This window comes from Cebus imitator, unplaced genomic scaffold (assembly GCF_001604975.1).
Source record: "Cebus imitator isolate Cc_AM_T3 unplaced genomic scaffold, Cebus_imitator-1.0 Scaffold80, whole genome shotgun sequence".
NCBI classification, from domain to species: domain Eukaryota; kingdom Metazoa; phylum Chordata; class Mammalia; order Primates; family Cebidae; genus Cebus; species Cebus imitator.
Window position 1 is genome coordinate 2,670,774 of NW_016107395.1, and position 14,891 is coordinate 2,685,664.

The following is a 14,891-nucleotide window of genomic DNA, read 5'->3' on the forward strand; positions in this document are numbered from 1 at the left end:
GTTTTACTCTGTCGTCCAGGCTGGAGTCCGATGGTGGGTTCTCGGCTTACTGCAACCCCTGCCTTCCAGGTTCAAGCGATTCTTGTGCCTCAGCCTCCCAAGTAGCTGGGATTACAAGCACCCACCACCACGTGGGCCCAGCTAATTTGTGTGTGTATGTGTGTGTGTGTGTGTATTTTTAGTAGAAACGAGGTTTCACCATATTGGTCAGACTGGTTGTAAACTCCTGACCTCACATGATCCACCAGTGGTGGGATTACAGGCGTGAGCCACCATGCTGGCTTGTCCCCTCTTATTCTAGAGAAAGAGATTTCCCTTTTTTGCAAAGCCAATTCTGGATCATATGCCTTGATGTCCCTCTAAAACTATGTACCATCTATCATTCCAACTCCTTTCTCCATTGCCTCCTTGCCCATCAGCAAATAAATAATGGATGTCTCTCCTGACTTAAAGAATCCTATTAGGCCGGGTGCGGTGGCTCACCCCTGTAATGCCAGGACTTTGGGAGGCCAAGGTGGGTGGATCACAAGGTCAGGAGATTGAGACCATGCTGGTCAACATGGTGAAACCCCATCTCTACTAAAAATACAAAAACTTACCTGGGCGTGGTGGTGCACGCCTGTAGTCCCAGCTACTCAGGAAGCTGAGGCAGGAGAATTGCTTGAACCCAGGAGGCAGAGATTGCAGTGAGCCGAGATTGTGCCACTGTGCTACAGCCTGGCTGACAGTGCAAGACTTCATCTCAAAAAAAAAGCAAAAAAAAAAAATTTAGAATTGAAAGGTAAGCAGATTCTGAGTGAGAGAGCAAGGAATGTTATACTTTTGAAAAAAAAAAAAAAAAAAAAATCCTATTATTGGCATGCTCCCCTCTAGCTAGTCACCTGTCGTCTTGTAGGTTGTAGGCCTTTTTATTTTTAAATAGAAATGGGGTCTCACTCTGTTGCTCAGGCTGTTCTCATCAAGCAGTTCTTCTACCTTGGCCTCCCAAAGTGCTGCTATAATTATAGTCATAAGCCACCATATTTGGCCTTCTGGGCCTTTTTAAAAGAATTTTGGTACTGTTTTAATTGACATGCTTCTCTCTCAGTCTTCCTCACCCCATGGCAGTTGACCTTCTGATCCATTACGCCACTGGCTACTGTCATTTCCTTGTTTTCTTTCCTTCTGCTTCTGGCTGTTTCATTTACTTTGCTAGCTCATCTACCTGTTGTTTTAACTTTGGTATTTCACTGGGTTCTTGCCCTTGATTCTTGTTATCATACAACATACTCAGAAATGTTTTCCAGCCTGAAGGTTTTTATCACTTAACCCCTAATTTGGCCGGGCAGGGTGACTCATGCCTGTAATCCCAGCACTTTGGGAGGCCAAAGCAGGCAGATAACCTGAGGTCAGGTGAGACCAGCCTGGCCAACATGGTGAAACCCTATGCCTACTAAAAATACAAAAAAATTAGCCAGGCATGGTGGTGGGCACCTGTAGTCCCAGCTACTTGGGAGGCTGAGACACGAGAATCGCTTGAACCCAGGAAGTGGTGGTTGCAGTGAGCCGAGGCTGCAGTGAGCCAAGATTGCACCATTCCACTCCAGCCTGGGCAACAGAGTAAGGCTCTGTCTCAAAAGAAAAAGAAAAACCCTAATTTATATATGAGTCCACCCTCTGTTTGGCTCCAGAATTATCTTCACAGCTATCTACTGGACATCTTCACTGTTCTGAGTACCTTGAACTCAACAGACAAAAAACTGAATTCATAATCTTTCCCAGTATACCCTGCTCCAAACCTATGTGGACTCCTGGGTCCTGTTTCTTTATTCTCATTCGTATTCTAAGCCGGGGATCATCACGGATTCCTCCCTCCTTACTCCTCACCCAATGTGCTGTTTTATTAAAACCTCTGTGTCTCTGCCCAGGATGAACTTCCTTCTTTCCTTTTTTTCTCTTACTTCTTTCTAGGCCAAATTGCCTCTTCCTGTGTGCTGCTTCATTACATATTCCACCGCCCTTTTCTGTAACAGATCTTTTACAGTGCATTGCGTTTGTTTGTTTTCATGTATTTCATCTTTGTACTTTGGCCTTTAATAGGAAGTTTTTTTGCAAAGAAGGACAATTTATCTTCATCACCTAGCACATGGTCTAGCACATGGTAAGTGGGCAAAAAATGCAGAAAGGATAATGATGCATTGCCCCAAAATAGAAATTGATCACAATTTTTATCTTAAGTGAAAATAAATAATTTTTTAAAAAGTGCAAAAACATGGAACAGAATTTAGATCCAAATTATGTTTATCTTTATCAAAGCAGAGATACGATTATAATAAATAGTAAATTTTATTATTTTTGTTATCTCTAGAAAAGTCTTTGGAATATGGTGAAAATATTTCAATTGTGATTTCTCCTTTTAGGAATTTGCTATTAAAATTAACCAGAAGGGCTGGGTACAGTGGCTTACGCCTTTAATCCCAGCTCTTTGGGAGGCCAAGGTGGCTGGATCACCTGAGGTTAGGATTTCAAGACCAGCCTGGCCAACATGATGAAACCCCGCCTCTGCTGAAAACAAAAAAAAAAAATTAGCTGGGCATGGTCCAGGCACCTGTGATCCCAGTTACTCAGGAGGCTGAAACAGGAGAATCGCTTGAACTCAGGAGGCAGAGGTTGCAGTGAGCCAAGATCGTGCCACTGCACTCCAGCCTGGGTGACAGACTGAGAGTCTGTCTCAAAAAAAAAAAAAAAAAAAAAAAAAAAAAAAAAAAAATAGTAACCAAAAAGAAAAAACGAATGTTTAAAATTACTTGCTCTTATGATTTTCTTAATTTGCCAACGTATCTTTTTTCTCTTCTAATAGGTGAAAAACCTTTTGAATGTCCAAATTGTCATGAACGATTTGCTAGAAATAGCACCCTCAAATGTCACCTCACTGCATGCCAAACTGGAGTAGGGGCAAAAAAAGGAAGAAAGAAGCTCTACGAATGCCAGGTGTGTGCGATACATTCAGTTCTTAACAAAGGAGTCTTGTGTTTGCAGTCATTAAAAGCAAAGAGTAACAGAGTCTAAGCAAAGGTACAGGGGCTGATGATCTGGAAAGAAGTGAGGGTAAAGAACATTATTGTCTTGGGGACTAAATTAGTTGTTTTTTAACCCAACCCTAGATGACACTAATGTCAATAAAAATTATGTCCTATAGCCAGGCGCCATGGCTCATGCCTGTCATCCCAGCACTTTGGGAGGCCAAGGCAGGTAGTCAGGAGTACAAGATCAGCCTGGCCAAGATGGTGAAACACCATCTCTACTAAAAATACAAAAAATTAGCGGGGCTTGTTGGCGGGTGCCTATAATCCAAGCTCCTCAGGGGAACGAGGCAGAGAATTGCTTGAACCTGGGAGGCGGAGGTTGCAGTGAGCCGAGATTGCGCCATTGCATTCCCACCTGGGTGACAGAGCGAGACTTCGTCTCACAAAAAATAAAAAAAAGATGTCCTAAATAACAAGTAGTCTGAAACTATAGTTAACCATGGAGCAATTATTAGAATTTGGGAGGGAGATTGGAGGAAGCATTCCAGCTGTAGATTCTTTCCCATAGTTAGTGTATTTTTATATCAAATAATATAATTCTAAATGTTAATCTTACGGGAGAAATTAAAATATTGCTACTTTATGTTTCTAGAATTTATATGACACTTAAACAATAAAGGCAGTATTAAAATGTTTCTCAAAATGTATTTAAGTTACTAGCTGTGCCAGTTAAAAGACCAGATGAACCAAAGAATTATTAAATAGCTTGGACTAGATTCTGTTGCAGGTAACATATTTATAACATTTACAGAATAAATCTTCAACTTTTTCTTCACAGAGAATAAAAGCATTCATATTTCCTTCAGTTTGGATATAAGGATTGTTTCATATGTTTGGTTATTTCAGGTCTGCAACAGTGTGTTTAACAGCTGGGACCAGTTCAAAGATCACTTGGTAATACACACTGGAGATAAACCCAACCATTGTACTTTGTGTGATTTGTGGTTTATGCAAGGAAATGAATTAAGGAGGCATCTCAGTGATGCTCACAATATTTCAGAGCGTCTAGTAACAGAAGAAATTCTTTCAGTAGAAACACATGTGCAAACTGAACCTGTAACATCAATGACTATTATAGAACAAGTTGGGAAGGTGCATGTGCTACCATTGCTTCAGGTCCAGGTGGATTCAGCACAAGTAACTGTGGAACAAGTCCATCCAGATCTGCTCCAGGATAGCCAAGTGCACGATTCACACATGAGTGAGCTTCCAGAGCAGGTCCAAGTGAGTTATCTAGAAGTGGGTCGAATTCAGACTGAAGAAGGTACTGAAGTACATGTAGAGGAGCTGCATGTTGAACGGGTAAATCAGATGCCAGTGGAAGTACAAACTGAACTTCTAGAAGCAGACTTGGACCATGTGACCCCAGAAATCATGAACCAAGAGGAGAGAGAGTCTAGCCAAGCAGATGCTGCTGAGGCTGCCAGGGAAGATCATGAAGATGCTGAGGATTTAGAGACCAAGCCAACAGTGGATTCTGAACCTGAAAAGGAAGAGAATGAGGACAGAACAGCTATGCCAGTTTTAGAATGAAATTACACATGAATATATTTTTTAATTTACTTGTTGGGTTTTTGAACTGATTATGGGCAGTATGACTGTCCTTAAGCTAACGGACAAGTGGACCAAAGTTAAGCTGTTTTCCTGTTGTGCTGAACTGTTTCTGTTGAAACAAATTTGATTCCTCTCACCCCACTTAATGCCACAGAGGAGGGATCTTTTCTGTAACTGAAGGGGAGTTTTGAGAAGTATATTTCTGGAAATTTAAATGGATTATATTCTTACTATATAGTTGGGTACGAATGTATCTATTTTCATTGTGGTAAAAGTTCTTCCTTTTCTCTTTCCCAGGTCATGTTCTTCTCAAACTTTTTCCATATTGTAAAATCAAACTTAAATCATTAGAATACAAATTTATGTATTCTAATGCATGTTAGAAAATTGAATATATAGGAAACACAAGGCTGCATGATGAAAAGTGCATTGTTACTGTGCAGTTAAATTTTGGCTTCTGGCTTTCTTTAGTTTGAACAAACGTTCTTGTCTACCCTAGTGGTCACAGATGCCATCACTGCAACAGAAAGAGTGGTGGTGGTGGCAAAATTTCTAGAATGTTAAAAAAAAAAAAACCACACCCATGTGCCTTCTCAAAACCAACTAAATTTCTACAAAGCATCTCTGGTTCTTTCAAAGTTTGTGTTGCAAGGAGCAATGTAGATGATGCCATAATACTTTATATTTTTGCTTGTAAGAATAACCACCAGTTCTTTTTCACTTAAGTTGAGAAATTTTATTTAATGGCCACTGAAGGCCCATTTTCAATTGGGAAAATTTATTTACATCTGTGGTAAACTTTATTTTGATGAAAAGTTGCACTAGTATTTTACCACCAGATGAAAAAAAGATGTGCATCATTTAAAAATTAATGTATTTAAAATAAAGTACAGAGAAAGACATGTATATAATTATCAGGCTTTGTTTTGAATGGAATCTTTTCCCCCGATCCTTAATGTAAAGATCTTGTGCTATAACTTTTAAAGCCATACAAATAAGAGTGCTAAACTGTGGACTTAAAAAGTAGGTGTGTAAATATTTTTAATCAGTATTACTTGGAAAATAAAATAAACATAAACCAATATGCTATTTTCTTTACCTGTTAAATATTGGGAGTTCTTTACATTTTTTAAGTAAACTTTAAAATTATGTGTTCGTGACTCTTTTTTAAAAAAATTACCAGTGTGAGTTTGTATCTGGCCAGAGATAGTTCCTCGTGTGTCTTTACCTATATTAACATGTTAGACTGATTCATGAATTGTCATAAATTTTCAGTCACACCTCCAACCCCCCAAAATCAGCTCAAAAGCAAGGAAGAAGTTAATATTCTTTGTATTAATAGTTCTTACATGGTAGGCACAATAGCAGGAATTCTCCACTTAATAGTGTGTCACATGTAAAAGAGCAATTCGATTAGCCCGCTTTGGTAATCCTGATGTTCAATGGTATCACATTTACAAAAATATGCTGTAGAGAATGGCTTCCCACTGTTGGAGAAATCAGATTTAGATATAAATCTGGAGATAAAACCAATCATTGTATTAAGGAGGCTGTGTTTTTAGATCAAAGTAAGGGTATGAACACTTCCAAGTCTGTACTGTTTGGTAGTTGGGTATCTGTATCTACTGTAAAACTTACAGTATATTTTTTATTTGAAGTTGGGAAATACCAATAATAGAATTAAATTATATCCCAGTGAATTTTCAGTTTGCCTTAGGATTCCAATGTTCCTGAGTTAAGAAAAAAAATCCTAACAGACAGTGGTCTCAAATAGGTAAATTGCTAGTTAGTATCTAGTGAAATTTGAATGCTGAAAATAGTGCATACTGTGCCCTTAAGCCAAGGTATGAAACAAGGATTATTACTATTATTACTATTTTTTGAGACAGAGTCTCACTCTGTTGCCCAGGATGGAGTGCAATGGTGTGATCTCCGCTCGCCGCAACCTCCGTCTCCTGTGTTCAGGCGATTCTTCTGTCTCAGTCTCCTGAGTAGCTGAGACTACAGGTGCATGCCACCATGCCCGGCTAATTTTTTTGTATTTTTGGTAGAGATGGGGTTTCACCATGTTGGCCATGCTGGCCTTGAACTCCTGACCTCATGATCCACCCGCCTCGACCTCCAAAGTGCTGGGATTACAGGCATGAGCCACTGTGCACGGCTGAAACAAGGATTATTTTAAAACAATCTGAAGAGTTCTGACCACAAGGTAGAGATCAAGGGCAAAGGCGGCACATCAAAGTGTTAATTTCAGTTTTCACATTTCACATTTCAGTTTTCACATTCGGCAAGACCTTTCAAGACATTTGGGGTGCAGATATAGTTCATTTTTCTTTTCCCAAAGGTATAGAAGCTTATCACTGCTCAGAATGCCAGTAAATTTGATTGCAAACGTCGATGAAAATATCCACGGGTGATAAACTGTATGTTGAATAACGCTTTGTAGTTGCAAAGCACTTAACGCAGAACATAAAAACAGCTATTAACAACTGATGTATATCTGCTTCAAGTACTGAAGCAAATAAACTGGTTATGTAGTCCTCCAGTGTTCTCTATATCTACTGGAGTTTTAAGATAAGTCTACAGCTACCAAGTTGGACAGTAGAGTGTGCAACAATGATCACATAGAAATCCAAAGTGCACTGAATGTTGAGAGGCTCTTTATCTCCTCCAGTTTCAACAGCAATTCTCAGACATCAATTGGGTGTCCAACAATTCTGACACTACCCAGATTTAGAGCAAGTTAAGTGCTCAGTATCACAAAATTGCCCCCACTGCAGACACCAGCCACAAATGTGATCTACAGGCTACCTGCGCCTCTGCCCAGCCAACCGTAAATGTAGGGTTCTTACAGCCTTTCCATACCCCCGAGTTCAATAATGCATTGAAACAACTCAGAACTCAGGAGAGCACTCTACTTACGAATATGGTGTTTATAAAGTGTGCAAATCAGGAACAGTTAAATGGAAGAGATGCACCAAGGGTAAGGTGGGGGGAGGGGGTTGTGGAGGAGAACAGCAGAGGTTTCTATGCGCTCTCTTGGCATTCCATTTTTCCCAGCATGTTGATGTGTTCAAATCGGAAGCTCCCTTACTGAGATTTCATAACCTAGACTGATTATTGGCAACCGGACTCAATCTCCAGCCCTTTCTCTCCCTGGGGGTCTCAAGTGGGGCCAGTAGTTGTAGCCCTTTAATACAGTTGGTTCTGGTAACCCACACCCATCTTGAAGCTATCTAGGGGCACCCTGCCAGTAGTCACCTCATTAGCCTAAACTGAGGTAAGGTCAAAAGGGGCTTGGATGAATAAAAAAAGACGTTCAGGAAATTCCAAGGATTTTTGGAACTGTGTGCAAGGAACCAGGGAGAAAAACCCAAATCCATATTATACGCACACATATATATATATATGTTGTTTTTGTTTTTGAGACAGGGCCTCATTCTGTCTCCCAGGCTGGAGTGCAGTAGCGTAATATCGGCTCACTGCAACCTCTACCTCCCAGGTTCAAGTGATTCTCCTGCCTCAGCCTCCCCAGTAGCTGGGATTACAGGTGTGTGCCACCACACCCGGCTAATTTTTTGTATTTTTAGTAGAGACAAGGTTTCACCATGTTGACCAGGCTGGTCTTGAACTCTTGATCTCAAGTGATCCACCCGCCTCGGCCTCCCAAAGTGCTGGAATTTCAGGCATGAGCCACTGCGCCTGGCCTATTTTTTTTTTATACCACACCTACTGTCTGAGATTCAAAGGAAAACTAAACTGAATACATTAGCAATACATTTAAAAGCTAGTACTGTAATCTTTTGGATATGTACAAAACCAGAAGACTCTTGTAGTCTTACCAGTTTAAAAAGGCTACCATCCTCAGATAATACTGAATGTAGGAACATTTTCATAGGAATTTGAATGCTTCTGCTCCCACTAGTTTGAACTTGGAATTAAAGATTTCATGATTAGGAGGGTCCATGAAAGCTCTCTAGACTATCCATTTCATAGTTTGAATAAGCCAATAGGCTTATTAAGCCAGAGTGAGGCCTAAATGTAGATAATCTTTACCAATCAAATGGATTTTAATGCACGTTTTCAATTTAACATGGGTTGATGCTTTTAAACAAGTGATCCTATGATCATTAAACTATTCACGCAAAAATAGTGTTTTATAACTCTTGCATGCAAAATTACAAACAAATGCCTGACCTAGAAAGTTTAGCCTGATTTTGCTGGAGAAAACTTAATAGCTTTGAATTCATTAGATTAACTCTGACCTTTGTGTTAATTACATCAGGAGAGGGAGGTCTAGGCTGTTTTTCTTGTGTAATGTGCTGAACTGTGCTATACCTCTTACAGGATTTGTCATAAAGGATTCAAATAAGAAGTAGGAATCAAAACAAACCCTCATCACCCCACCAGTTAATAAAATCCTTCGTAGTTAACGCCTAGACATTTATTGCTTTAAAACCCATAAATACAAAGGCTTTCATAATACTCCAAACTTCTTAAAACTCTACTCCCTGCCCTACAAATGTAATTTCATTAATTCTATTGACATGGTAAAGAAAGCAGCATGTGAATTCAATCTTTTTCTCTTTACCTTTCCTGCAACCCATTATGTCCCTATAAATACCACTTTTTTTTTTTTTTTTTTTTTTTTTTTTTTGAGACAGGGTCTTGCTCTGTCAACCCAGACTAGAGTGGAATGGTACAATCTTGGCCGGCTTATTGCAAACTTCCCCTTCCAGGCTTAAGCAGTCCTCCCACTTTAGGCTCCTGAGTAGCTATGACTATAGGGGTGTGCTACCATGCCCAGCTAATTTTTTACATTTTTTGTAGAAATAGTCTTTTTATGTTGCCCAGGCTGATTTTAGTCTCCTGGGCTCAAGCGATCTGCCTGCTTCGGCCTCCCAAAGTGCTGGGATTACAGGCGGGAGCCCCGTGCCCAGCCAAATATGACTCTTAACTATTCAACTGAAGCAATATCCTCACCTTTATATTTGTACCAAAATGCTGTCTGGGAAAGAAAAAATTTATTGTTAACAATAGCTATCCTTTATGATTTTGAATATATTTAGTTATCTCAATGACTTTATGAAGTTATTATTAGCTATCATTTTATAAACAGAGGAAAGGAAGAGGAGAAGCTGAGAAATAGCTTGTTGGAAGTGGAGCCAGTATTTGAACTGAGCAAGCCTGACTTCACAGACTACACTCTTGGTCACTAAAATAACTCTCCCTGAGATTTCTTTGTGGTTGACCTCATTGGATTGCACAAAGCATAGGATAATAAGCTACCTTCTTTTCTGAAATACATACCAGCTCTTGCTGGAGTTAGAAGTGGAGGGGACAAGAGATCAGAAAATCCAGCAAGATACATGCAGCAAATTGCCTTTTAGTATCTTCTTGCTGAGACGACATCATCTAGGAAATGGTTCTCTAACTTTATCAAACATCAGAATCTTGTTGAAACATACATTGTTGGACCCCACACCTGTTATTGGTAGTGAGTTTCCAGGTTCTAGGCATCTTGAACAAATAATTGGACAAAATGTACAAACAAAGCAAGGAAAGAATGAACCAACAAAAGCAGAGATTTCTTGAAAATGAAAGTATGTCCCACAGTGTGGAGGCAGACCCAAACATAGGGGCTCAAGGGATCTGATACAGAATTTTTGGGGAGTTTAAATACCCTCTAGAGGATTTCATTGGTTACTTGATGTACGGCCTGTTTAAATGAAGCCGATGAAGTAGTTACAAAGTAATTTATTCAGCTTATGCTCTATGGGGAGGATATTTCCTGTCATAGCTGACCTGTGAATTAGCCTTACGTTCCCTGCCTCTAGACCTTATTTTCCTGCCTCATCTCCCCACAGAGAGAATATAATACACATAAATCTTTACGGGAGGTGGAGGGACCGATGGTCTTTTTTCTGTCACTATTTCATGCTGGCTTGGGGTGTGGTCCCTAGCTATTGGGGATAACAGAACTCTTACCTGGCTCTGTTTAGTGGAAGCAGGTCAGCTCCTTGATGGACAGGTTTCTTCACCTGGAACTGGCTGGAACCTTTGTTTCATGATCATTTGAAGCTTCATAGTCTATAGGCAATAGGAAATGAATTTAAGATTTAATGGGAACTTCAGGGGTTGGATACCTATGCTGTCAGGAATGTTTGTTATAGAGATTTGCAGGAGAAAAAACAAAACCTGGCTTGTTCTAGAATCTACGTGTTTCCTTAGCACAAGCAACTCCATTTTGGTTGGGTTTGGTCTGTTGGGTCATAGTGCATAAGCTTAGTCCAAAAACCGATGGCCTCCCAGAAATTTTATTTAAAAAACTCCTTTTTGGGCAGGTTCTCATCTAGGTGACAGTGTGACCAAAACTTAGGGCTTTAGTGCCATTCTCAGTTACCATAATATTGGGTTTCTAGTTTCAGCACATTATTTATAGGTTATGGTGTCTTCCTGGTTCCACACCTCTTTCTTTCTTTCTTTTTTTTGAGACAGCATCTTGCTCTGTCACCAAGGCTGGGGTGCAATGGTGCAATCTTGGCTCACTACAATCTCCGCCTCCTGGGTTCCAGCAATTCTCCTGCCTCAGCCTCCCATGTAGCTTAAATTAGTTGCTCCCCACCATGCCTGGCTAATTTTTGTATTTTTAGTAGAGACAGGGTTTTTGCCATGTTGGCCAAGCTGGTCACAAACTCCTGACCTGACGTGATCCACCTGCCTTGGCCTCCCAAAGTGCTGGGATTACAGGCGTGAGCCACCTCACCCAGTCGGTTGCATATTTCTTTCAGCTCCTGTCATTCCAGTTGAAAAGAGACCATATGACATTCTAGAGATGGCTGCATGCAAGCATTTACAACCTTTGAGAGAATACAGTGCACCAGGGAGACTGTTATTATGATTATTGGGAGGATGATACCAAGAGTTTGGAGTATGCTCCTTATCTGAGGTTTCCATAAACCAAACCTCCTAAAATCAAATAGATCAGGCCGGGTGCGGTGGTCATAAACAAACAAACAAATAAATAAATAATGTGAGAGAGATCCAAGATGGCCAATTAGGAGCAGCTCAGGATTGCAGCTCCCAGTGAAAGTGCAGAGAGTAAGTGGACACCACATTTCCAGACTGATTTTTGTTGCCCACAGACCAGGAGATTCCCAGGTGGAAGAGCCCCATGGGTCGCCAGCTCGACTCTTTTGGCCAGCGCGGCTGTTTTGCCAGTGTCCCAGTGCGGCAGCTCTCAGTGCAGAATATGCAGGACTGGGTGCCCTTTTAGGTGGCGTTTGGAGCTCCAGGAAGGCAGAATTGCCCATTCAGCTGATTGAAAAGGGGACTGAAACAGGGAGCCAGGCCAGGAGATTCCCAGGCAAGAAAGCGCCACGAATCTCAACGCCGTTCAGCCAGCGTGGGTTGCTGCTCGGGAAATCACACAGATCCCGGCGCATTTTCAACAGGTGACTAGAAAACCTGGGAGAGAATCGACAGTAAAAAAAAAAAAAAAAAAAAAAAGGCTCTGAGGCAGGGAGCCAGGTGATCAGGCTACGCTGGTCCCACCCCCGCAAAAAAACAGCAATTGGAAACTCTGTGGGTTGAGAGTTCCCCAGCAAGCACAGCTGAACCAGGGAAGGTCCAGCTCTGTGGGGGAGGGGCGTCCACCGAAGGAAAACTAAGAAACAGAGATAACTTCATCACCAACAAACTGGATGTCCACTCAGAGACCCAGTCCCAAAGTCAGCAACTACAAAGACGACAGGTGGCTAAATCCACAAAGATGGAAAGAAACCAGCGCAAAAAGGCTGAAAACACCCGAAATCAGAATGCCTCTCCTCCTACAAGGGACCACAACTCCTCACCAGCAAGGGAACAAGGCCTGATGGAGAATGAGTGTGATGAATTGACAGAATTGGGCTTCAGAAGGTGGATAATAAGAAACTGCTGTGAGCTAAAAGAACATGTTCTAACCCAATGCAAAGAAATTAAGAACCTTGAAAAAAGATTTGATGAAATGCTAAAGAGAATAGACAATTTAGAGAGGAATATAAGTGAATTGATGGGGCTGAAAAACACAATACAAGAACTTCGTGAAGTATGCACAAGTTTTAACAGCTGAATTGACCAAGCAGAAGAAAATATCAGAGGTCGAAGATCAACTCAATGAAATAAAACGAGAAGACAAGTTTAGAGAAAAAAGGGTAAAAAGGAATGAGCAAAGTCTCCAAGAAATACGGGACTATGTGAAAAGACCTAATCTATGTTTGATAGGTATACCTGAATGTGACGAAGAGAATGAATCCAAGCTGGAAAATACCCTTCAGGATATTATCCAGGAAAACTTCCCCAACCTAGCAAGGCAGGCCAATATTCAACTCCAGGTAATACAGAGAACACCACAAAGATACTCCTCAAGAAGAGCAACCCCAAGGCACATAATCATCAGATTCACCAGGGTTGAAATGAAGGAGAAAATGCTAAGGGCAGCCAGAGAGAAAAGTCAGGTTACCCACAAAGGGAAGCCCATCAGACTCACAAAAGATTTCTCAGCAGAAACCCTACAAGCCAGAAGAGAGTGGGGGCCAGTATTCAACATCCTTAAAGAAAAGAACTTTCAACCCAGAATTTCATATCCAGCCAAACTAAGTTTCATAAGTGAAGGAAAAATAAAATCTTTTGTGAACAAGCAAGTACTCAGAGATTTCATCACCACCAGGCCTGCCTTACAGCAGCTTCTGAAAGAAGCACTACACATAGAAAGGAACAACTAGTATCAGCCATTCCAAAAACATACCAAAAGGTAAAGAGCATCAACATAATGAAGAATCTGCATCAACTAATGGGCAAAACAGCCAGATAGCATTAAATGGCAGTATTAAATTCACACATATCAATATTAACCCTAAATTTAAATGGACTAAATGCCCCATTCAAAAGACACAGAAAGGCAAATTGGATAAAAAGCCAAAACACATCGGTATGCTGTATCCAGACCCATCTCACATGCAAGGATACACAAAGGCTCAAAATAAAGGGATGGAGGAAGATTTACCAAGCAAATGGAGAGCAAAAAAAAGCAGGAGTTGCAATTCTCATCTCTGATAAAATAGACCTTAAAGCAACGAAGATCAAAAGAGACAAAGAAGGACATTATGTAATCGTAAAAGGATCAATGCAACAAGAAGAGCTAACGATCCTAAATATATATGCACCCAATACAGGAGCACCCAGATACATAAGGCAATTTCTTAATGACTTACAAAGAGACTTAGACTCCCACACAATAATAGTGGGAGACTTTAACAGCCCATTGTTAATATTAGACAGATCAACGAGACAGAAAATTAACAAGGATATCCAGGACTTGAACTCAGACTTGGACCAAGCAAATCTAATAGACATTTACAGAACTCTCCACCCCAAATCCACAGAATACATTCTTCTCAGCACCACATCACACCTACTCTATAAGTGACCACATAATTGGAAGTAAATCACTCCTCAGCAAATGCATACCATTTCACAGGTTTAAATGAAATATTGGTTGGCTGCTTGTTTGTTATCTTCCTCCCTTATTCCTTCCTGTCTCCATTGTCAAGCAGAACTATTGGCATAAAAGAGGTTTTCAATACCCATTTTTAGATTGCATTCCAGCCTGGGCAATAAAGCAAGATTCCCATTCTCTCTCCCTCTTTCTCTTCCTCATTCTTTCTCTCTTTCTTTCTTTTCTTTCTTTCTCTTTTTTCTTTTCTTCGTTTTTTCCTTTAAAAAAAATAATGTAAGTAAACTCCATGGTCTAAGTAAAATCACTCACGACAATCCATCAATTATCAGTGTTATGCACCTATTTGGAATGACAACTGGTATTCAAGAGGCTATAAGTCTAATGTTAATTAAGCATGGACTCATGGAGAACCAGGATAGACACCTTGTTCCTGAATCCTTACAGCTTTTACTATTAAAAGTTCTGGGTCGGGCACAGTGGCTCATGCCTGTAATCCCAGCACTTTGGGAGGCTGAGGCGGGCGGATCACCTGAGGTCTGGAGTTCAAGACCAGCCTGATCAACATGAATAAACCCCATCTCTACTAAAAATACAAAGTTAGCCAGGCATGGTGGCGCATGCCTGTAATCCCAGCTACTCAGGAGGCTGAGGCAGGAGATCGCAGAGGCTGTGGTGAGCCGAGATCATGCCATTGCACTCCAGCCTGGGCAACAAGAGCAAAACAAAAAGTGTTGCATTCCATGACTCACCATGGAAAAGATAAAATGAACCAAACT

The 14,891-nt window shown here is 40.7% G+C and overlaps 1 protein-coding gene across 13 annotated transcripts in view; it reads left to right on the forward strand.

Annotated features, from left to right (window-relative positions):
• Window positions 1-5,708, forward strand: part of ZNF131 (zinc finger protein 131) — a 103,531-nt gene extending 97,823 nt beyond the window's left edge. For all 13 annotated transcript variants that reach the window (XM_037740172.1, XM_037740173.1, XM_037740177.1 and 10 more), the window contains 2 exons: window positions 2,840-2,970; window positions 3,912-5,708. In XM_037740172.1, the coding sequence (XP_037596100.1) occupies window positions 2,840-2,970; window positions 3,912-4,598 (818 nt within the window). In that variant the 3' untranslated portion in view covers window positions 4,599-5,708. The remainder of the gene's footprint in view (window positions 1-2,839; window positions 2,971-3,911) is intronic.
• The last annotated feature ends 9,183 nt before the right edge of the window (window positions 5,709-14,891 follow it).